General features: G+C 41.6%; 1 protein-coding gene and 1 long non-coding RNA gene across 2 annotated transcripts; one reads left to right on the top strand and one right to left on the bottom strand.

Annotated features, from left to right (window-relative positions):
• Window positions 1–222: 222 nt before the first annotated feature.
• LOC112413800 (uncharacterized) lies at window positions 223–12,516 on the bottom strand. Its single transcript, XR_003006033.1, has 3 exons — window positions 12,319–12,516; window positions 11,590–11,661; window positions 223–365 (listed from the first exon to the last, which is right to left on the bottom strand). It is a non-coding gene; the product is annotated as an uncharacterized LOC112413800 (long non-coding RNA).
• A 672-nt stretch (window positions 12,517–13,188) lies between these two features.
• Window positions 13,189–20,756, top strand: SRSF3 (serine and arginine rich splicing factor 3). The gene is made up of 6 exons (XM_024766082.1): window positions 13,189–13,311; window positions 15,045–15,252; window positions 16,531–16,665; window positions 18,825–18,863; window positions 19,077–19,163; window positions 19,347–20,756. Exons 2-6 carry the CDS (start codon window positions 15,047–15,049, stop codon window positions 19,372–19,374), a joined length of 495 nt encoding a protein of 164 aa, XP_024621850.1. The 5' UTR covers window positions 13,189–13,311; window positions 15,045–15,046; the 3' UTR covers window positions 19,375–20,756.
• Window positions 20,757–24,831: the final 4,075 nt, after the last annotated feature.

Here is a 24,831-nt window from a genome sequence, read left to right on the forward strand (position 1 = left end):
CTGCCCTCTTCAGTTGCTTTTTGTGGTTGTTTCTGAGACTCAACTTTCTTCCCTGTATTTGTGACTTTCAGAGCACAAGCCAGGGTCACTAAAATAAAGATTTCTCACCCACTAGCTGCACAAGCAATACTTTTATTCTGGCCTGGATCCTTTTCCAGACTTCTTTGTGGGCCCGAGAACCAAATAAGGTAATACACTGAGGCAGGCATGGAAGTTCAGGCGCCACGGAGGGGGGAAGAGGGTGGAGCTGAAATCAGAAAAGGAGGCTCAGGAACTGAGCTGACTCAGGAGGCCGGGCGCAGCGAGGAAGGACCACTGTTCACGTGACACTTTGCTCCTTAGGGTTCCCGGAGGAACGTGGGGAGCTGAAAAAAACACACACACCCAGAGACATCAAAGGCAGTCTTTCCAAATGGCTAAAATTTCTGAGCATTACTGCTTTCCACTCAAGTTATCACCAGGCTTCAGAGCCAGACTTGGGTTTTGAATCCCATCTCCATCCCTTACAAGCTGTGTGACCTCGGGCAACTTACTAAACCTCTCTGTATCCCAGTTTCCACTTACTTTAAATGCTATAATAGGGCTTCCCTGGTGGCGCAGTGGCTAAGCATCCACCTGCTGATGCAGGGGACACAGGTTCGATCCCTGGTCTGGGAAGATCCCACATGCCACGGAGCAACTAAGCCCGTGCGCCACAACTACTGAGCCTGTGCTCTAGAGCCCATGAGCCATGATTACCGAGCCAGTGTGCAGCAACTACCGAAGCCTGCATGCGTAGAGCCCATGCTCAGCAACAGGAGAAGCCACCGCAATGGTAAAGCCCACCTGCCGCAACGAAGAGTAGCCCCTGCTCGCTGCAACCAGAGAAAGCCCACGTGCAGCAATGAAGACCCAATGCAGGCAAAAATAAATAAATAAAAATTAAAAATTTCTAATAAATAAATAAATGGTACAATAGGGAAATTCCCTGGCGGTCCAGTGGTTACGACTCACGCTTCCACTGCAGGGGGTGCGGGTTTGATCCCTGGTCAGGGCACAACCCTCATGCCACACGGTGCGGCCAAAAAAAAAAAAAAAAAATCTAAATGCTACAATTACATTTTATAAATCCGGTAAATTCCAGAGAAAACTACAGAGTGAAAATTATTGTGTGTGCTGTCGCGGGAGCTGCTGCTGCATGTGGAGAAAGGTATTTGGTGGGGGAGCGGGCGGTGCCAGCAAAATGGAATTACTCACATGCTCTCAGCTAACTCACAAACTTCAGTTGTCATGTGACATATCCCCAGACTAGGAGAAATTAGATAATCAACTGATGAGTATTGGAAAGTAATTATGGACCAATTTAAAATGAGAGTTTTAAACCCAAGTTATTTTGGCTCTTCAGTAAAAAGAACTTTCATTAATTTTCATTAAATGTAATTATAAAAAATTAGACCATACAGAGAAATAAATAGCCAAAAAAAGAGAAATCTTCATCTTACCACCTAGAGGTAAATGCTATTATTCTGGTATATAAGCTTTCCTACTATTTCTCTGAGTCTATACGTGTGTGTGTGTGTGCGCACACGTGTGTGTGTATGTATATAGGGCATATGCACAGACATATAATACTTATATATTTGAAAAATAAATCATACCTGCATTGTTCTATAACCTGCGTGGGTTTCTGCGGGGGTTATTTGGTGGTGGTTGTGCGGGGAGAGTGTTAAGAATAGTTGTGAATCCTCTTAAAGTCCACTATGTGGCCACCAGCCTTCTTAGTTTCCTTACACACATAATTCCTCTTTGCTGATTCAGTGTTTCCCAACCTTTTTGATTCTGTAACACACTTTAAGAGGACTAAACTTTCCCAGGACACAGCATGGTGAATGAAAGGAAGTATAACCTGAATAGAGCCATAAACTATAACCTGAAATGAACAGGTTATAGTTCATAAATGAACACATTATAACCTCATTTGCTGGCCCTGCCCCTTAAAGTTTAAAACAAAAACAATGAAAGCTCATGAAGCAAGCTACAGAATTTTATCTGGAGAATAAAGCTTTATCTGGGTATATTTGTAATTTAAATTCTGAAATATGTGGCAAGCAATCAGCAGCAATCTAGACATCCTAGGGAATATACATCAACTATACTTCAATAAAAATAAAAATAATAAAAATAAAATAAAGTAAGGGACTTCCCTGGTGGTGCAGTGGTTAAGACTCCGCACTCCCAATGCAGGGGGACCGGGTTCGATCCCTGGTCAGGGAACTAGATCCACATGCACGCCGCAACTAAGAGTTCGCATGCCACAATTAAGGAGCTGGTGAGCCGCAACTAAGGAGCCTGCAAGCTGCAACTAAGGAGCCCCCATGCTGCAACTAAGACCCAATGCAACCAAATAATAAATAAATAAATATTTTTTTAAGAATGAAAAACAAAATAAAATAAAGTAAAAGACATGCTAGGGAAGGCTGAAAAGAGACCAGGAGCAGTGGGTGCAATTCTGGGGTTCCCTACCTTCCAACCTCCCTTTGCTCTAAGATCAAGGCTGGAAAGACTGCAGCAGAGCCTCTGGGCAAGTGTGGGGAGGGCTGGGAATGAGAGCTTTACACTCATTCTTGATGAACATTTATCATCTTTTATGTGTCAGGCTGGCTTCAGGCTTGTGACAGGAAGGGATCTTGTGGCTGAGAAGAGGTTTAGGAAGAAGCTGGGAGCCAGCCTGTCTCTTCCAAGTTACATGAATATAAATGTTCTGTAAATTTTCTATAAAATGCTACACTATTTTGATATCATCAACAGCATAATTATTCTTTTTCTTTCTCGTCTTGCTCTCCTCTTGTGGATTCTCTCCTTTTCTTTTCCTTTTTTTTTTTTGACCTTTTTTTAAGTTTTTTTGATGTGGACCACTTTTTAAAAAATTAATTTATTTATTATTTATTTTTGGCTGCATTGGGTCTTGCTGCGTGCAGGCTTTCTCTAGTCGAGGCGAGCGGGGACTACTCTTCATTGTGGTGCACGGGCTTCTCATTGCGGTGGCTTCTTTTGTTGCGGAGCATGGGCTCTAGGCGTGTGGGCTTCAGTAGTTGCAGCACGTAGGATCAGTAGTTGGGGCTCGCGTGCTCTAGGGCGCAGGCTCAGTAGTTGTGGTGCACAGGGCCTACTTGCTCCGTGGCATGTGGAATCCTCCGGGACCAGGGCTCGAACCCGTGTCTCCTGCATTGGCAGGCAGACTCTCGACCACTGCACCACCAGGGAAACCCCACCTGCACTTTCGAACAAAGAGCTACAAATGTAGGAGTTCCCACAATCCCCGTAGGTTTGATATTCACCAGAATGACTCACAGAACTCAAGAAACCACTATACTTGCTGTTCCATTTTTATCATAAAGGATACAGATCAGGAACAGCCAAATAGACAAATGCACTGGGCAAGGTCTGGGAGGGTCCCCGACACAGTACTTCTGTGCCTTCTCCTCGTAGAATCAGGGTGCATCACCCCTCCAGCATATCAATGTTTTCACCAACCAGGAAGCTCCACTGAGCTTCAGTCCATGGTGTTTAATGGGAGTGTCATTGCATAGGCTAGATTGATTAAATCAATGGCTCCATGATTGAATTCAATCTCCAGCTCCTCTCCTCTCTCCAGAGATTGGGCTGGCTCAAAGCCCCAACCCTCTAATCATGTGGTTGCTCAGGAAATTCCAAGGGTTTTAGAAGCTCAGTGCCAGGAACCTGGGACAAAGACCAGACAAATTATTTTTCACACAACAGTTGCCTTTTCACTTTCTTAAAGAGCACTTTCTTAATGCTCTTTATTGCACAAACATTTTTAATTTTGATAAAGTTCAACTTTATTTTTTCTTTTGTTGCTTGTGCTTTTGGTGCCATATCTAGGAATCCATTGTCAAATCCAAGGTCATGAAGATTTGCGCCTATGTTTCACTGTAAGAGTTTTATGGTTTTAGATCTAATACTTCGGTGGTTGATGCATTTGCAGTTAATTTTTGTATATGGTATGAGGTAGGGGTTCAACTTCACTTTTTCATGTGGATATCAGTTGTCACAACACCATGTGTTTTGAAGAGACTATTCTTTCCCAATTGAAAAGTCTTGGCCTGTGGCCCTTGTCAAAAATCAATTGATTATAGATGCATGAGTTTATTTCTGGACTCTCAATTCTATTCCAATCATCTATATGTTTATCCTTATGCTAGTACCACAATGTATTGATTACTATAACTTTGTAGTAAGTTTTGAAATTGGGAAGTGTGAGTCCTCCAAATTTTTTCTTATTTCTCAATATTAATTTTGGCTTTTCCACTTCTGCATAAAGTCTCTTGGAATTTTGGTAGGGATTGCACTGAATCTGTAGATTGCTTTGTGTACTACTGCATATCTTAACGATATTAAGTCTTCTAATCCATGAATAGGGGATATCTTTCTTGTTACAATTTTAAGTCTGCTATGATACACCTTTGAAATATTTCAGAGAATTAAATGTACTGAATGTACAAATGCTGCTTGATACATTTAAAGGAATGAAATCAGTCAAGTGTGTAAATAAAGTTAATTGTTTAGGGAAATTCTGCTTGACTTCTGATTCTATTAAAGATTTATCTAAGGACAGTGGGAATTATTATTATTTTTTTTAGAAATTTATTTTTAATTTATTTATTACTTTTGGCTGTGTTGGGTCTTCGTTGCTGTGCTGCGGGCTTTCTCTAGTTGCGGCAAGTGGGGGGCTACTCTTCATTGTAGTTCCCAGGCTTCTTATTGTGGTGGCTTCTCTTGCAGAGCATGGGTTCTAGGCACGCGGGCTTCAGTAGTTGTGGCGCACGGGCTTAGTTGCTCCGCGGCATGTGGGATCTTACTGGACCCGGGCTCGAACCCATGTCCCCTGCATTGGCAGGCGGATTCTTAACCACTGCGCCACCAGGGAAGCCCAGAATTATTGATCTTATTTTAAAAATTAGGTTCTTAGAAAATAAAATAACAATGATTGGAAATTTACCTTAACCTTACAGAAAGAACTGGATTTCAGAATTTGAAACTTCGATAAATTTAATATTAATCAAAACACTAGAATCAATCATTATTCCTTTCCAGGCACGAGAACACTACTCAGAAAATAAAAAGTCCAGGGAGGGAATTCCCTGGTGGTCCAGTGATTAGGACTCCGTGCTTCCAGTGCAGGGTGCACTGGTTTGATCCCTGGTTGGGGAACTAAGATCCCGCAAACTGCTCAGCATAGCTAAATAAAGAAAAGAAAAGAAAAGAAATCACACATAAGTACACCTCTTACTCACAAGTATACCTCCTAAAGATTCCTAACCTCCGTTAGATATTCCCCCAATATCCCACCTCTCAGAAGTGATGAACGTTAACTTTTGAAGGAGGGGGGGAAATCTCCTGAGTGCACATACTTCTAACATACCATTATAGCAGCTCTCTGAGCCTTCCAGAGAGAAATATAATAAGTACTCAATTAATGTTTATTGACTGAATGAAAGTGATTGATTCAGCTTTGCTTCACTGAAAGCACTTAGTAGGCACTTTGTAACCACTTGTTGATATACAAATAAATACACGTATAACATGAACATTTTACATATTAATGAAATTTCAAAATTATTCCTCACTTTGTGCTTCAACCACACTGGCGTATTTTTTTTTTAATTCCTCTAACTTACTACAGGAACTTTACATATTCTGTACCCTCTTCCAGGAACATTCTCTCACTGCTCTCACAAACTTTGCCAGATATCTCCGGCTTCTGCTAAATCATCACTTCCTCCAGGAAGCCTTCTTTGGTTTACCTAATCAGGCCAATCTTTCCTATGACATGTTCTTAAGACACCATTTCCCTTTTCAGACCATTTTCTACATAAATAATTTCACAACCACTTGTGAGATTCTTTTTTCTAATTCTCCTCTATGTTGGAACTTAGCCCCATGATGGTAGTCTGAGACTCTGTTTTGGTTTACTACTTTTTCCTCCAAATCCATCTCAGTGTTTGGACAATAGAAGGCACCTAACAAATACTTCTTGACTGAATGAATGATTGTTAAATATGTGATATGATCTAAAAAACTGTTTCAGGGAATAATATAAAAGTACCTAAAAGGTGGTACCTCAAAGGATCAAGGCAATTAGGTTTAAAAAAAAAATTTAAGGGCTTCCCTGGTGGCACAGAGGTTAAGAATCCACTTGCCAATGCAGGGGACACAGGTTCCAGCCCTGGTCTGGGAAGATCCTACATGCTGCAGAGCAACTAAGCCCGTGTGCCACAACTACTGAGCCTGTGCTCTAGAGCCCGCAAGCCACAACTGCTGAAGCCTATGCACCTAGAGCCTGTGCTCCACAACAAGAGAAGCCATTGCAATAAGAAGACCGCGCACTGCAACAAAGAGTAGCTCCTGCTCGCCGCAACTAGAGAAAGCCCGCATGCAGCAATGAAGACCCAACACAGCCAAAAATAAAATAAATTTTAAAAAATAAATAAATTAAAAACAGAAACTTTAAACTATGTGATTTGCAGAAACACTATTTTCACATAGTTGTCCCGGATATAGAATTAAAACGAGTTTTTAAATGATTATTTGTTGGAATTGTGTGAGGTTATTTTCCATTTGTCCCTGTAGATCAACACTGTCCAACAGATATGTGAGCCACACATGTAATTTTAAGTGTTCTAGTAGCCACAGTCAAAAAGTATAAAGAAGGCTTCCCTGGTGGTGCAGTGGTTGAGAGTCCACCTGCTGATCGATGCAGAGGACACAGGTTCATGCCCCGGTCCGGGAAGATCCCACATGCCGTGGAGTGGCTAGGCCCATGAGCCATGGCCGCTGAGCCTGTGCGTCCGGAGCCTGTGCTCCACAGTGGGAGAGGCCACAACAGTGAGAGGCCCGTGTACCGCAAAAAAAAAAAAAAAAAAAAATTAATCTGTTTCTTTATATATCTTTTTTTTTTTTGGCTGCACCGCTTGGCTTGTGGGATTTTATTTCCCCAACCAGGGATTGAACCCGGGCCCTTGGCAGTGACAGCGCAGAGTCCTAACAGATGAATTTAACTGTAATAATATAGTTTATTTAACCCAGTACATAAAAAATAATTTCAACATGTAATCAATATAAACATTATATTCTTTTTTAATACCAAGTGTTTGAAATCCAGCATGTATTTTACATTTACAATACATCTCAATTTGGACTCAAATAACCACATGAGCCTAGTGGTGGTTGTATTGGACAATACAACCCTAGATCAATTCCCAGTCTTTGCTTTCCTCTGTGCCCTGGGAGGCTGACTTGGGCTTGCATCACCCAGCTCTCTTGCCCTAAGTTTTCCAGATAGCTTTGGGCAATAGAAGGCACCATCAAAAGATGGGACTATAGGAAGAGAAAGTAGTCCAGTTATTTCATCTCTGGTCACCCCCAACCCCTGCCCGAACTGGGCTGCCACGGTTCCTCTACCTAAGGCCATTATGGCCTCTCTTCATAGCTACAGCATTTATCTGGTTCTGGTAACCCTGCTCCCTTCCATGACCCACTCAGCCTAAGAGCTGCCTCTGGGAGTTCCTCCCTCTTCTGTGGGTTTCCTTAACCCTGCCCATAATTCTATAAATAATTACCTCTTCAGTTAACCATTTGTTGAGTACGTCATCTGCTTCCTACGAGGACATTGACTGAACCAAGTAGTTAAGAAACTACAGGTCTACGCTTTTATTAGGTTTTCCTTCATGGATACTGGAAGTCAATCACAATACTGAATGTTTTAATTCTTATACATAGATGTCAATGCCTGGCCATCAGTAATTCTTTTTTCTTAAAAAAAAGAAGCACTCAGGGGCTTCCCTGGTGGCGCAGTGGTTGAGAGTCCGCCTGCCGATGCAGGGGACAAGATCCCACATGCTACATGCTGTGCAGTGTGTCCAAAAAAAGAAAAAAGAAAAAATACAAATCTCGGGGCTTCCCTGGTGGGGCAGTGGTTGAGAGTCCGCCTGCCGAAGCAGGGGACACGGGTTCGTGCCCCGGTCCGAGAAGATCCCACATGCCGCGGAGCGGCTAGTCCCGTGAGCCATGGCTGCTAAGCCTGCGCGTCTGGAGCCTGTGCTCCGCGACGAGAGAGGCCACAACAGTGAGAGGCCCACGTATTGCAAAAAAAAAAAAAAATCTGGGAATTCCTTGGCAGTCCAGTGGTTAGGACTTTGCACTTTCACTGCTGAGGTCAGGGGTTCCATCCCTGATCACGTGAACTAGGATCCCACAAGCTGCACGGCAAAGCTAAAAATTAAAAAATTTAAAAAGCACTTAACCTACTGTATAGCACAGGGAACTATACTCAATATTATGGTTTTTAAAATTTTTTTATTTATTTATTTATTCATTTATTTATTTTCGGCTGCATTGGGTCTTCCTTGCTGTGCAGGCTGTCTCTAGTTGTGGCGAGCAGGGGCTACTCTTTTTTTTTTTAGGGGCTACTCTTAACTGCAGTGCGTGGGCTTCTCATTGCGGTGGCTTCTCTTGTTGCAGAGCACGGGCTCTAGGCGTGTGGGCTTCAGTAGTTGAGGCATGTGGGCTCAGTAGTTGTGGCACACGGGCTTAGTTGCTCCACGGCATGTGGGATCTTCTCTGACCAGGGCTGGAACCTGTGTCTCCTGCATGGGCAGGCAGATTCTTAACCACTGCACCACCAGGGAAGTCCTAGATTTTTTTGTTTTTGGCCATACCGCACACCATGTGGGATCTTAGTTTCCCAACCAGGGATGGAACCCACACCCCCTGCAGTGGAAGGGAGTTGTTTTTTTTTTTTTTAATTTATTTATTGTTTTGGCTGCGTTGGGTCTTCGTTGCTGTGCATGAGCTTTCTCTAGTTGCAGTGAGGGGGGGCTATTCTTCATTGCAGTGCGTGGGCTTCTCATTGTGGTGGCTTCTCTTGTTGCAGAGCATGAGCTCTAGGTGCATGGGCTTCAGTAGTTGCGGCATGCAGGCTCAGTATTTGTGGCTCACGGGCTTAGTTGCTCCGTGGTATGTGGCATCTTCCTGCACCAGGGATCGAACCCATGTCCCCTGCATTGGCAGGTGGATTCTCAACCACTGAGCCACCAGGGAAGCCCCGGAAGGGAGGAGTCTTAACCACTGGATTGCCAGGGAAGTCCTAGAATTTTTAAATTATGTATTTTATTTTTTGGCTGTGCCACACAGCTTGCCAGAGATCCCTGACCAGGGATTGAACCCAGGCCATCGCTGTGAAAGTGCCAAGTCCTAACCACTGGACCACCAGGGAATTCCTTATACTCAGTATTTTTTAATAAACTATAAAGAAAAAGAATCTGGGGGGACTTCCCTGGTGGTCCAGTAGTTAAGTATCCGCCTTCCAATGAAGGGGACTTGGGTTTGAGCCCTGGTCAGGGAAATAAGATCCCATATGCTGCAGGGCAACTAAGCCCGCGTGACATAGCTACTGAGCTCGCGTGCCTCAACTAGAGAGCCCCCGTGCAGCAAACTACAGAGCCCACGCTCTCTGGAGCCCCTGCACCACAATTATAGAGCCCACTCACCCTGGAGCATGCGCCACAACTACTGAAGCCCGGATGCCTAGAGCCCATACTCTGTAACAAGAGAAGCCACTGCGATGAGAAGCCCACGCACCACAATGATGAGTAGCCCCCACTCACCACAACTAGGAAAGCCCACACACAGCAACAAAGACCCAATGCAGCCAAAAATAACTAAAAAAAATAAATAAATTTTTTAAAAAAAGAAAAAAAGAAAAGGCACTTAACAAATTGGTAACAGGTGAATTTTAGAAATGGACAATAACTTAGAGCCATGGTTCTTGACTTGAGGTAGTGAGATGTCAGAGTAATTTCTGTATTTGGAATCCTTCTGTTCATAGGTGACAGGAAAAAAAACCAACTCAAAGTGGCTTAGGCAAATCAGAGGAAGAGGTAGGGAACATGTATGTTCAAACAACTGGGAATCTCAAAAGTGGAATTGGGGTCAGGGCTTCTTAAACAAGAGTTTTAGAGCTCGTTATTCCCCATCTCTCAGCTCTCCCTCTCTTTAGGTTGGGTCCACTGCAGGCTGCTTCCTCCCTACTAGAAGGAGGATGGCTGGCAGGTTCAGGACCCCACTAGTCGGAGGAAAGGAACACACCTCTCTCTGGCTGGCCTAGCAGGAGCACTGGCAAGATAGCTAATAGTTCATGGAATTAATACTATACATCAATAATTACTGCTGCCCTTATAAATTTATATGGGCATTTTTGGCAGTGTACAACTTACAGAGTCTTAAATTGGAAGGGTTTCTGTAAAAAAGATAATAGATTATGGCTATAATGCAGCTAATACAGAACCTGATGATAAAAAGTTAGCCCCAGGAAGTTATCCTTAGAGTTCAAATTTGCAATCACTTTAACCAGAAGCCCTAGCACAATTTTATGGCTTGTAAAAAATATGGAAAATGAAAATTGTTAAAATCTTACATTCTACACTTAGATTGTGGCTATTTAAAATTCTAAAATTACTGTAATTTCTAAAGTTACAAGTCCCATTAGCTGACAGGTCTGATTGGATTAGTCATCCATTCCTGAACTAATGGGGGTGGGGCGGGCCACTAAGAACCAGGATGATTTAATTAACTAGGGGTGCTCATATCTCTACCCCTAAAAAAGTGGGGTGTAGGACCCAACCACACCTAAATCAATAACGTGGTCTACTGTGAGAATGGTAGTTCCTCAGAGAAAATCAAAGGATGTTTGTTTACTACCACATATGATCCCCATTCTTTGTCTAAGAAATTCTGCTATGTCCCGTTGAAGCTTCCTATGGTTCTAGGGTCTAGACAAGAGTGGTTGATGGTCGAATAAATTTAAAGGAACATTAAAATATTCCATAATTTAAATGGATAATTCACTTGGCTGCAGTTACTAGAAGATAGAAAGTGTGTATGGATGGCCAGAGGAGGTTCAAAACGTATTTGAGAATACAGCTGGAGGGATTAAGAGTGCTCCATTGAGGACTTCCCTGGTGGCACAGTGGTTAAGAAACCGCCTGCCAATGCAGGGTTCGATCCCTGGTCTGGGAAGATCCTACATGCCACGGAGCAACTAAGCCCGTGCACCACGACTACTGAGCCTGCTCCCTAGAGCCCAAGAGCCATAATTACTGAGCCCGTGTGCCACAACTACTGAGCCCACACGCTGCAACTACTGAAGCCCATGCGCCTAGAGCCCGTGCTCTGCAACAAGAGAAGCCACCACAACGCGAAGCCCGCGCACAGCAACAAAGAGTAGCCCCTGCTCACTGCAACTAGAGAAAGCCCGTGTACAGCAACAAAGATGCAACACAGCCAAAAATAAAATATAATAAGTTAAAAAGAAAGAGTGCTCCATTGAAAGATGCATGCTAGACTAGCATTATATGCACAAACAACAACAAAAACAGGAAAAATGGTGGGAAAGAATGGGGTACTTTGGGATACTAAAGAATGAAATGTGAAAAGAACACAGAATTTTTTTGAGCAAATATTGTGCCAGCTTATTTACATACATAATTTCTTTTAATTAATTAAATAATTAAACAAATAAGTTTTGATCACCTGCTGTGTGTCAGGCTTGTTTCCAGGCCCTGGGGATGCACGTGTGACCGCAATAGACCAAAGTTGAAGTTCCTGTGAGGGTAGACAGCACATAACAACCTTGCATTGATGTAATTATCCCATTTTACAGAGAAGAAAGTAATCTTGAGAGAGGGTAAGGGACTCTTCTCCAGACACTTTAGCAGTAAGTAGCAGCGGTACTGTGGTCCAAATCTAGGACTGTCTGACTTCAAAAAGGCTTCGCTTTGATAGAAGGAAATAAAAAGAGGAGAAAAACTTACAGAGCAGGAGGGGAGCAAATATAAGTGAGCCAGAAGAGAAAAACAATTACAGAAGGAAAGAAAAGTAAGAAGAGAAACAAAGGTTTTGCTAGAATCCCTCACCTGGGAAACACCCCAGGGTAAGGCCAGCTCAGGGCCTGGCTCAACAACTGCAGTTCCCATTCCCCCTCTTTCCTTGGGAGTATAAAATCCCCATTTTACAGGTGTGAAAACTAAGGCTCAGAGGCATTAAATCTTTGTATTTTTCCCCCACTATGGATAAATCTTTTACAGGCACAATAAGAGAATATCTGGGAGAAACAAAACAAGTAAATAATTGGTATATCTTTCAGCTAATGGTGGAAAAATACAAGTTATCGTTTCTCTTGAGAGCAGATTTAAATACGTTTTAGCAATAAGTCAGACTTCACAGAAAGAGGGTAGGGAACACCAGCAAAACTGAACTCACTGTTCCGGCGAAGGAGATTTTGGTGATTTTTCTGACACCATCGCGGTATTTCTCTCCCAATAGTTAATCTTGTGGCTCGGTTTTTTTTTAGGTGAAGTGGGAAACAGAGGAAGGTGTGAGTGACCCATGGACCCCACCCCTGCCCCCGGTGCGGGGGTGGGGGGCTGAATTTAAATTCAATCTTCTTCAGGAACTTCCTTGTACTTCTACTTGCTAAAGGTGACAGTTTCCGCATGGCCTGACCGGTCGGTCTCATTTGCGTTTCTATTAAAGATTTCAAGAGTCCAGGATGATGCCAAATCCTGCAGTTTGGGTGAGGGGTGGGAAACCAGCCAGAGTTCGGCGGACTTTCCAGGTTTGGGCTTTTCCCTAAGTGTGGGACCCCGGTGGGCACAATCTGGTGACAGCTCGCTCACAAACAGCTCCTTGACCTTGGGAGCAATTCCGAAGCACGTTTGTAAACGTGACAGTCTTAGTTCCAGCCTCACCGCTCACGAGGATGAATTAGTGAATTCATCTAATACTTTAAACTTATTAGGAGCAAAACGCTCTATCAGTGTTTGGGAGTGACGGCGGAGGTGTTATTAAACTCCAGCCTATTTGGATGTGAGGGACAGGGGACTGAGAATAACTCAGAGGTCAGCAGCTGGGGAATTACACCCGAGGGAGCTCCGGGCCTGAGACAACCTGAGCCCGACGCTGCTACCCTCCACAGACAAGGCGGTACAACCAGAGCGCGCTCCCACCAACCGCTGTTCTCGCTGAGTTTGTAGCCATTACGTCACAGCCTCCTCCGCCCCCCATTGGGCGAGCCCGTCCAGTCATGTGACTCCAGCATGGCCTATAAATAAGGGCGAGGAGACAGCGGTGGTCCGCCATTTCGTGGACGACGGGTGTGGGAGAGCATCTGTTGGTGCCAGGCACGAGGGGACCAGGAAGACCCAGCCGAGGGTGTGTGGATTTGAGCCTACGCGTTTCTAACCCGAGGTCTCGGTAAGTGACCAGCGACTAAAGGAATGAGGTTGGAAATGGGCCTTAACGGGACCGAAGTGGGGCCAGGCCCAATGGCGGCGCCAGATTGAGACAAAGAGACGCTGCCGCCATTTTGTGACGTTCAGCACGGGGCGGTGGCGGGGTCCCCCGGCCCCTCGGAGGATATATCCAGGTCTCAAAGTGGAGGTGTTTTTAACTCTTCACTGGGGGCGTGAACCGGAAAGTGAGATTGCCCGAGAGTTGATGCGAAGGAGGACTCGGTAGTCCGTCGTACTCCGGGCCGCGGCTTTTCAATTTATGGCGCCTTTTTTTTTTTTTTTTAGGCCCCGCGTTTTCTTAGGTAGCTGCTCATGATTTTTTTCCTCAAGTCAGTAATCAAGATTGGGCCTTTCGATCCATCCCTAGTAAATGATTTCTGTACTCATCTTCATTTTTATGTTCTTTTAACTTGTTATAGTCTGAACCCAGTCACTTTTATTTTTTTAAACCGCTCTTCCTTGAGCTGTTTTGTTCTTGTAGCTCTTTGCGTTAATACGTAGGCCTGTAGCTGGTCACGGTAAAGTTTTTGGAAAAAGGAAAAGAACCCATTCCCCGGCAATGGTTTGGTCTCGTAACTCTCCTGGGTGCAGGGTGGGGTCACACAAATAGGATGTGTCTGGACTGGCTTGTTTAATTGGATAAGCCCGGAGAGAGAAGAAAGTGGCTCCTGAGCTGAGTTCTTGGACAGGCTGCTCTTTTATGCAGTTGATACTGGCCTATAAGTTGATTAGATTCATTGCTGAGACGACTTGTTAAGTACTTAAGATTTATTAAAGCCCCCTAAGTGCCGTAAATTCTTGTATAACTTTTTTCCCCTGAGGTGAAATTAAGGTAAGATTCATTTTAAAGTGCACATTTCAGAGGTGTTAAGTACGTTCACAGTGTTATGCAGCTATCACCTCTCTAGTTCTAACGCGTTTTATACCCCCTAAGGTGACCCGTACACATAAGCAGCCACTTCCCTTTTGCCCTGTCCCCTTTTCCTCCACCAGCCTCTGGTAGCTACTGATCTGTTTCTGGATTTACTCATTTTGGATATTACACATGCACGGAATCGTAATATGCTTTCAAGTTTCATCCACGTTTGTAGCATTTATGGGTACTTCATTCCTGAATAATACTCCATTGTATGGATAATATATTTTGCTTATCCACTTAGCTGTTGCTGAACATTGGGTTAACACTTTTTAGGTGTTGAGAATAGAATGGGGTACATCTTTTAATAACAAGTTTTTAGGTGTTGAGAATAGAATGGGGTACATCTTTTAATAACAAGTTTGTCTTGCTGCTTGAGGAATGAAGCTGGTTAACTTTTGGCCTGTGAAGGCACATTAGTATCACTTTTCTAGTGGTTTGTCTTCAGCGAGTTGTATTTGCTTTTGAGTAGGCTGTCCTACTTTTCTAGGTGTTTTTTGTTTAGTTTTTTAAGGTTAATTTGAAATAGGTAAAGTCCTTAACTCAGTTTCCACTTTGTGGTAAATGCTCCTCCAGTATGTTTCCCCTCACTTTTCAAGGAGGCTTCTTTTTTTTTTTTCTTAGGCAATCTGTGCTGGCTTCCATGCAGTTATCGGTAATTGTTTAAAGGGTAGTGTTTTTAGTTTGGGGGGGTTTTAGTATTTTTGAATTCTTTCTTAAGGATCTGTTTTTCACTGTGTGGATTATGATATTTTGGGGTTTTTTTTGTTTTTTTACAGAAATGCATCGTGATTCTTGTCCGTTGGACTGTAAAGTTTATGTAGGTAATCTTGGAAACAATGGTAACAAGACTGAATTGGAACGAGCTGTAGGCTATTATGGACCACTCCGAAGTGTGTGGGTTGCTAGAAACCCTCCTGGCTTTGCTTTTGTTGAATTTGAAGATCCTCGAGATGCAGCCGATGCTGTCCGAGAGCTAGATGGGAGGTAATTTTATTGATTAATTTATACTAATGATAAATAATGTTGATTGTATTTTAATATTTAAAATCTCTAGGATACGTGACTTGTAGATGGCTTCTTGGCTATCTGAAATTGATGTTACTGGAGATTTACATAAACCTTTTCTGACAGTCAAAGGAGTGAACAGTTTTAGTGTAGATACCTAGGAAAAGTTTCTTTTTATTCAGTTGGCCATTGAAGAAAATAATTTTAACGGTCAGTTCTTGGTGGGTGGATAGCTGCATATGGTTGAAACATTTTAATCTAAATGCACCACAAAGCATCAACTGTGTTGTCACCTTTGAATTGTTTCTAAAATAATTGTGGAATCAGACATTTCTCTTATGGCCACAAACTGATTGTAGGTGGATGATGGTTACGTGGGTTTATTGTACTATTATCTTTTACATGTTGGAAATAATTTTGTTTAGGAACTGTGGCTCATACAGCTATTTCCCTTTGCATTTAAAATGGTCTGTTAGCTGGCTGATAAGCAACACCTGAGTCTTAACAGTGAACAGGTGTTGCCCTTCTCCTTCCTGGCATTTGAAAACCATTGGATTTCATGAAAACAAGGAAAATAATCCTTAAGATCCAAAAATTAAAGGGTCTCAGAGTTGGCTGTAAAGCTGTATAAAAGGTCATTTATCTAAGCAGGTTACAGAAACATTTTTCCAGGGCCCCACCTCTTGTCAGTCACTGTCCACATATGGTGAATTATCCAAACATAATGGTTGTGGACCAGTGAAGAGGTGGGAAATAACTGCCCTTTTTTTTTCCTCCTGTTCTCAGTAGCAGTTTCTTAACGTGTCAAGTATTGTGTGTGATGATTGAGGGGGGAGAGAGATGTAAAATGGCCAGAATGCTTACTGCTACTTACCTGGCGGGGGGGTTGGGGAGGAGAGGAGACCAAGGGATACAGAGTAAGATTGGTAAACAGTTGTTGCAGCCTCAAAGGAAGTCAAAACAGGATGTACAGATGAACTAGTTCTGGGAGGATGAATCCAGGCGTTTTCACACTTAGATTGCACCTGTTAACATTGAGTCCAGTGATCAGACTAACGGCAATAAAATGTAAGGAAGTTGGTTTCCTTTACTAGAAAAAATAAGGGAACTAAAACTTGCTTTGGTATTAAGGATTCTGCAGACATTAAGATGTATTTTTTGCAAAGAAGCTAGTTATAGGAGTGGAGTTTTTTTCACTTGCTTTAATCTCCTAGAAAGTCAGTTGGGCTGCTTTAAATTTAACGTTTCTTCTCCTAGAACACTATGTGGCTGCCGAGTAAGAGTGGAACTGTCGAATGGTGAAAAGAGAAGTCGAAATCGTGGCCCGCCTCCTTCTTGGGGTCGTCGCCCTCGAGATGATTATCGGAGGAGGAGTCCTCCACCTCGCCGCAGGTACTTAGAGAGAGCGTGTTTAGAGGTATTGGTGTAATGGAGTAGCTAATAGGAGCAGGTATTTCTCTTAAAGTTTGTTGGTGGGTTTTAAGTTTTGAGGAATCAGGTTTTTATGAAACATTTGCTGGGTGTAGTTTGGGATATGTGAGTTGTGCTGAGTGTTGGCTTGTCTTTAGGTCATTGTTCATGTTGGTAGTCAGTAACTTCTATCTTGGATCTATCTTCTAGTTCATCTTCTAGTTGCATCTTTCCAAGTCTTCCCTTATACTTCAATTTAGGCCTTTTCCATTTCTTGACTCCATAATGACAAACATTACATTCAACTCTAGTTCTTCACAAAAATGTGTTTTCTATTAGCACGATTGTAATATTTATCAAGCAGGCAGCTGTTTTAATGTTACAACTGGTAAAGTAGAAATCATTCTGAAACTAACTTAAGTCACTGACCAATAAAGGGGGCTAAAGTAATCCCAGTCATCTGTTCTTCAAACCCAAATAGGAGAGAATGCAGTTTTTTTTATAATTGAAAATGGCATCATTCTTGGACCAGGCAGTATTGTCTGGATGCTAACTCCACATCTCCTCAAACCTCCAAATAGTTTCTGTAGGACTGAATTTACCTCTTACAGGTGAGTGAAGTCCTAGGAGATAGGAGTTCAAAATCTTGCCCCTTTTGCTGTTTTGAAAAACAAAACACACTGTTGCCCATCATAATAGAGTATTTGTTAGCTAATAGATGGTTGTACTGATGGCTTGTTTTTCATTTTTTTTTTGTGCTTTTTGGTCCATCTATTAATAAAAATGAACCCCGTTACAGAGTCACCATCATGTCTCTTCTCACCACCCTCTGAGTCTGCATTAGCCAGTCAACTAGCCCTTTCAGCGTCATGTGACCAGCGCGCCCCATTCAGCTTGGCTGGTGTCGTTTCACATGACCCAGGCATGGCCAGTCGTCAGGTTGCACCGCCCTTTGGTTCCCGAGCATGCTGTTTTCTCTCAGCCTTCTCTCCAACCTTAACCAAATCGGCAGCAGCCACCTCGACCGCCCACACATTCCTGGCCAATCAGCTCAGCTGTTTATTTACCAAATGTCTTCACAACAACTACAGCAGCAGCCTTCGGCTAACAAAAAAGCAGGAAAAATCCACAACACCCCCTTCGCCAACCAACTAAATCCAACGCAACATCTGGCAAAACCTTTTCAGCAAATTCTTCCTGGCCGTCAGTCCGGCAGCCTCACCTCACCATTTCTAGCTTGTTGAAACCCAAAAACTAGTAAGTTTTTCCTGCTTATACAGTTTACTGCTGGTTAAAATAAGGAGTAAGCGGCTTAAAGTAATTCTTTTTTTCTGGATCAAAGGCTGGCTGTGCATAATTGAATGGTAACGTACATATATATATATTGCTTGAATAAAACTTTTAAGGGTGATAGGGAACTCATAATGTAACTAGACCTTCAAGTGAAACTTATTTGCATGTGTGAGATGCCAAACTAAAAATCTTAATAACTCTAACAGATTTAGCTTTCCTTTCTAGCAAAAATTTGTTGAATCCTATCACCTTTAAATGGTTTTACTAACAGTTTTCAAAATTTTTAAATTATGGGGGTGAAGTGGGCCAAGCTAAGGTAATTTTGATAAGCCTAAACACACTCTTAAATGTGATGATCACAAATGCAGTTCTAATGTAGCACTTAATGGCATCAGTATTTACACCTAGCGCGTTTTCACAAAATTACACTATCCACCTGGTACCTAAGTCTTGTCATGGACTTGCAGGTTTGCATGGGTTCCAAATACTGGTTTATGGTACTGTTTTTGGAACTACTGTGGGACTACATTTTGGTGTGGTGTTTGGGTAGTGAAGTTAGTTTGACATGAAGTTTTGCATTGGACAGATCTGCTGTGAAGCATTCTTTGTTAAAGTGAATCCATGGTTGGAATACCTGCTTTTCACTTGAGCTTTTGGTTCCTTAATCCTTCTGTGCCTTTTTTTTCTTTTCTTTTTAAAAAAAAATTTTTTTTTTATATTTTGGACGATGGGTGCCAGTTCTTCGGCACATTCACTGGGCCCAACAGTGAGATTGAAAAGTTGGGAAATGCCTCACGCCATAAATGCTAATTGACAATTGGCCTAATTTTCCTGTTTTCTGCTTTTAGATCTCCAAGACGGAGAAGCTTCTCCCGCAGCCGGAGCAGGTGAATAACCTTTTTTGGGGGGCCACATTCTCAGAAGTGGGAGTGTCTGTGCTATTCCTAAGCTGTTTCCCAAATGACTTGGTTAATGGTGATAGACCTTGACTTCAGTAATGAATCAACTGGCATAGCTTTTAGCTTTCAAAAACTTCTCTTGTAAGTATTTGTTGTGTATAATCCTGAATGGCACTGTTTTTCTTTTCCCTCTGACTTCAGGTCCCTTTCTAGAGATAGGAGAAGAGAGAGATCACTGTCCCGGGAGAGAAATCACAAGCCGTCCCGATCTTTCTCTAGGTCTCGTAGGTAAGATCTTTAATGACCTGAGCCATTTAAGACCTTGCATACATAACGTATTAAAAGTAGAAATAGGTCTTCTTTTAAGCCACTTGGATAAAAATTTTACAACTTTTTCCCATAAAAATCTTTTGATGTTTTGTCAGAGTGTAACGGAGTTACAGGTGTAACTTCTGTTTTTCTGTTTATCAGCCGATCTAGGTCAAATGAAAGGAAATAGAAGACCAGTTTGCAAGAGGAGTGGTGTACAGGAAATAACTTCATTTGACAGGAGTATGTACAGAAAATTCAAGTTTTGTTTGAGACTTCATAAGCTTGGTGCATTTTTAAAATGTTTTAGCTGTTCACATTTGTTTGTCTCTTGGAACAGTGACACATAAAGATGTAATTCTCTATGGTTTGAAATGGATCATATGAGGCATGTAATATCAAGAATTGTTACTTTACAATGTTCCCTTAAGCAAAATGGAATTTGCTTTGAATTTTTAGTCTTGCACAGACCGATAATAAACCTCTAACTCCTGCCCAGCTGAAGTGTGATGTTTAATATTACGGAAACAAAACTGGCAAAAATTGAAAAGACTCTGTAGCTGGGATATGGTATGCAGCTGTAGTTAAGCGGTCTTTAAAAGCTGCTGTGAACACAAGCCAGCAAGTAAAAATTAAAGCTGCACCCTTAAACTAGATTAGAGGTTTAAAAATTCCACTAGTCTTCACACCGGACAAGAGGTGGTCCAGTGGGTTTAGAATCTAAGAAGTTTCAAGAAAGTTAGTTTACCTTCTGTGATTGGTGTATATGGATACATAGCTCTTTGTAATATTATTTGGAAATTTGAGACTATTCAAGATACCTGTGTCCTGCCAGTTTAAGGGTACATTGTAGAGCTGAACTTTGAGTTACTGTGCAAGATTTTTTTTTTCATGCTGTCATTTGTAATATGTTTTGTGAGAATCCTTGGGATTAAAGGTTTGGTTACAAATTGTTGTTTAACCTGAAAGCCTGTTTTTCCTTGCAAAACTAAAATCTGAGCTTGGTACCAATCAAGTCCAGGTATAACATTCCTATTGGAAGCCATACTTACATTTTCTTGTAAAGTGCTTTTGAAAATAAAATATTAACATAATTGTGTAATAGTTGAACCCACTATTACCATAGTTCTTGTCCCATAGAAGGCAGTTGGTTACACAAATCTTATTCTGTAAGAAACACAATTTGAGGCTTTTGAAATGAAGGAAATTTTTGGTTGTCCACCTAAGCGATGATACATTTTTAGGAGTAGAAGCCAGTTCAAAGTCCTTGATATTCAGTGACCAACATTTTAAAATATAGCCACCTGATACATTATAATCCAAAGTTGCTGGTTAAAAAAAAAAGCATGAATACGTTCCACAAAGCTTTTAAAAATTGCTTCCATTTTATATAATTTGAGGTGTTGCATGGGGATTCTAAATTGATCCATCATGATGTGAAATTCACTATAAGGTTCAAATGTAACAGTGCAGAATTGAATATGGAGGCATGCATAACCTTCCTCTTAGAAATCTAGAGGAGTTGTAATTTCAAATTTTTGTGCAATTAGATTAAATCATAATGCAACAGTCTTTTGGCTTAGTTTCCTTAAATGTGCTGTTTAAAGATAGTTTTGGATTATGCTGTACTGACATTAATATGAAAGATAAGTCATATTAATCTAAAAGGATGTTTTATAAGATGCAGATCCTAAACAAATTATTTCCAGTGGTCCTTCTTCACCCTTCATGCACATATCAAGGGAGGGAGAGTCCTGGGTGTCAGAGGGGGAGAATTGGTGTCAGTGGAGTTAAGTATGAGCCTCGTTACAGAAGATACTTTTAAGACTGCCTATTGATTTACTGGGAGCTCGGGCTTTGGGCCTTTTGTCTTCTGGCATTTCATAGCTTAAAACCTTTGTTGGGGTCAAGCAAGGCAAGATAGCTAAGAATTCATGGAAGTAATATGGTACATCAATATTACACTGCTTTTATAAATCTACATGGGCATTTTTGGCAGTATACAACTTGCAGAGTCTTAAATTGGAAGGGTTTCTGTAAAAAGGATAGTGGATTATAGCTATAAAGTGGCTAATACAGACCTGATATAAAATTAACCTCTGGGATTTATCCTTAGGGTCCAAATTTGCAATCACTTTAACCAGAAACCCTAGCACAATTTTATGGCTTGTTTAAAAATATGGAAGATAGAAATCGTTAAAACCTTACATTCTGGCTATTAAAACGTTCTCTACTGTAATTTCTGAAATTAACAAGTCCTGTTGGCCAGTTTTGTCTTGCATTCTCAGTTGAATATGATACTGAAAGTAGTCACAGAAAGTTTGACTTGTGGTGTAATGATTACAGGTGTTCACTAGAGGTCACTATTAATACTTGGTGATAATTTAAGGAACATATCTAAGTTATAGTTGGTTTTTATGCTTTCAAGAATAGTTAATATTCTGTGGTTCTCAGTTCATTGTGGGTTACTTCTGACCTCCATGTCTTAAGCAGAAAGGTAAAGACAAAGATAAATTAGAGCCAGAGAAATTTTATTTTTATGAGATGTAGATACCTTTTATCTACTGTTTCTATGGCTTTTTACAGTTCCTTAAAAGATCATGTGATCAGTAGATGGCATCACCACCTTTTAAGACTCACCTGTGTCTGGATGGAAAGTCCTGGTTGCTTTTATTGTAGAGTTATAGTTTATATTCTTACAGTGCTTTATCAGGAATGGACTTTTCCAGGCCTACTGACTCATTTTTCCATCCCTGGTTATATAGGAACCACTGGTTTAGTACTTTGTATTAGTGTGCTTTTATTTTCAGAATCCCCAACATGATTTAGTTGTCAGATCTGGTTGGTGGTAATGTCTTCCAGTTGTATATTTTTGTACTAGATTGTTGCCTTCTGGTTTTCCTTTTTTTTTTTTTTTTTTGAGAACATGGAAGATTTTTATAATTAAAGTAGCTGAAGAAAAACTGGGTTGGAGTATATTTTTATCAAAACATTCTGATAGTGTTGAATTCAATTTTATATGTCCACACAAGTTCTCTTCATCCTACTTTATTAAATTCGTTGGATACTTCAAACAAATTCAGCTGTATACAGCACACTTTAGAGAAGATAGAAAATTTGAAAGAGATATTGAAAATTTGTCTTGATAAACCTGGTATAACTGCTTAATTTTGTTGTACAAATTTTTGCTTATTGGAATTGCAGAAATTCATAATACGGTATTCTCATCATTTTGTATCCCAGTTCTTCCTCTAACTACCTGGATGGAAGATGTGACAACAGCCAAAATGTTTCCCAGACTAATACATGAAATACACGTGTAGAACATTACTTCTCATCCTTAGTTTTTCCTTGGTTCTTCTCTGACATACATAAAACATTGTATTATATGATTATTTTACTAAAGTCTTACAATCTGGCCACTTAGTGCCTTAGCTGTTAGTACATGTATGTACTTGGTCTTGAAGTGAAAATCTCTGGAAACATTGATACTTAGCTTCCTTGATAGTCTCATTTGGAGAGGTCCTGAGATGGAGAATATTTCCTTTATTTCCAGAGCAAAATTACACCTTCCAGAAAAGTAGTCTGTAGGTGACTTTTCCCCTCTCTTTTTGAAGTCCTCTTCACTTGTGAATTGGCATTTTTGCTTCAGTACATAACTCATTCAGATTTCATTTGGGGGCAACTTAGCATTCTTTAGAGGTCTTTTGTGTGTGTGTGTGTGTGTGGTACGCAGGCCTCTCACTGTTGTGGCCTCTCCCGTTGGCGGAGCACAGGCTCCAGACGCGCAGGCTCAGCGGCCATGGCTCACGGGCCCAGCCGCTCCGCGGCATGTGGGATCTTCCCGTATTGGGGCACGAACCCACGTCCCCTGCATCGGCAGGTGGACTCTCAACCAGTGCGCCACCAGGGAAGCCCTAGAGGTCATTTTTTTGTTAAGTCCCAAAACTGCAAATCAGAGCCAAGAGGGAAAGTTGCTGAAAAACTGCTTAATGAATGCTGCCTTGGAGGGGGGTGGAGGTGGCTGTTTGTGTTGAACATTTGGAAAGAGGAATGGAAATACTCAGTATATCATCATCAGTATATCAAGTTTTGAGAGCTGAAAGTTATTTTTGAGAGAATAACTCCCGCAGGAAACAATTTCTAAATCCTTTTAAACTTAGGCAGCTAGTACTTTTAACCCAATCCAACTGGCTCTCTGCCACTAGAATTTTTTATAATGAGAATTTATTTTTAGTTTAGATAAAATCCATGTTAAGCTTCAATAAGAGTGCTTTGCAAATAAATACAAATTGGAATGTTGATTTGTCATTTAATCCTTTTCATGTCACACCTTCCCCACATGGTAGTCTATGACACAGGCATTTAATGGGGAATGGGGTACAGTGATAGGGCATAATACCAGCTCAGTATCTCAAAACCGGTAATATTTGACCTGTGTTCAATATTAGGATGCTGAGACCTTGAACTAAATGTAAGTTCACCCCTGTTTTAGATTAGGATAAGTTAAGAGGTGTTGGTTGTAGGGCTTTTAAATACCCTAAGAGAAAGGCTCTTGGATCTTGAGGTGGCAAATAATCTTGAGAGTGCTTTGTAAAGCCCCTTACCTAGAAGTGGAAAACGAGTGAATTGAGTCAGATGGTAAGGGCTGTGTACTAAAGGCAGAGCTTGCAGTTAAAGGCTATGTGAAGAATGAAGTGAAGAAGTGAGTGTGAGTACCTTAATCATAAAGTAGAAGAGGGCAGGAGTACATAACTGCTTGGAGGTAAAAGTGAAAGGATTCTAAAACCATGAATTTACACCAATTCCAGTTTAATGATTTTTTGACTTTCCTTCAGCCCTATTGCCATACAAGCAGTGTGGGATAATTTGTCCAGCTTTAGTACTGGCAGGAAGGCCAAGAAGTTGGGAGTGTTACTGCCCTAATGAAAAGGCTGGCTCATGTGTCCCAGCTGTCTGGGGTTTAATGGGGATAGGAAATTCACTGAACTGGCAATCCTGGTTGGTTTTCAGTTGGCAATGTATAGCAGTCTGTTTGAAATGAAAGTGGCTTCCAGAAGTGAGGTTGGAAGTAGAAGTTGCCCACTTTGTAAATAGAGTAGGTGAACACTGATAGTTTGGAGAGGGCTAAGAAAGTAACTGCCTTTTCAGGTGCTGGAAGCTCGGGTGAAAACCGGTGGAGTAGTCAGGAAGTTTAAAAACAATTTTTTTTGCCCCATCTCTGCCCCACCATGCCTACTCACTCTGGCCAGCTATATCCTCCCGGAAAGGAAGTTTTGTTTTTGAGTACAGCTCTGCCAAACACTATCCTTTTTCTTGTGTAATGCTTAATCACTTGGGAGGTGAGTATCCCTGTTAAACAGGGCAGAAAAGCTCATACATAATTCCTCATCCTACCAAACAAGTACGAACACTCTTGGACTTAATGACGATTCGAGGTGATTTTTTTGACTACGGTGGTGAAAAAGCAATAGGCTTAAACTATGAATTTTGATCTCCTTGGCTAGTGATGTTTGGCAGTATACTTTTTTTTTTTTTTTTGCGGTACGGATGCGCAGGCACAGCGGCCGAGTCTCAAGGGCCCAGCTGCTCCGCGGCATGTGGGATCCTCCCCGACCGGGGCACGAACCCGCGTCCCCTGCATCGG

Source organism: Neophocaena asiaeorientalis, unplaced genomic scaffold, assembly GCF_003031525.2.
Source record: "Neophocaena asiaeorientalis asiaeorientalis breed wild unplaced genomic scaffold, Neophocaena_asiaeorientalis_V1.1 scaffold46, whole genome shotgun sequence".
NCBI classification, from domain to species: Eukaryota; Metazoa; Chordata; class Mammalia; order Artiodactyla; family Phocoenidae; genus Neophocaena; species Neophocaena asiaeorientalis.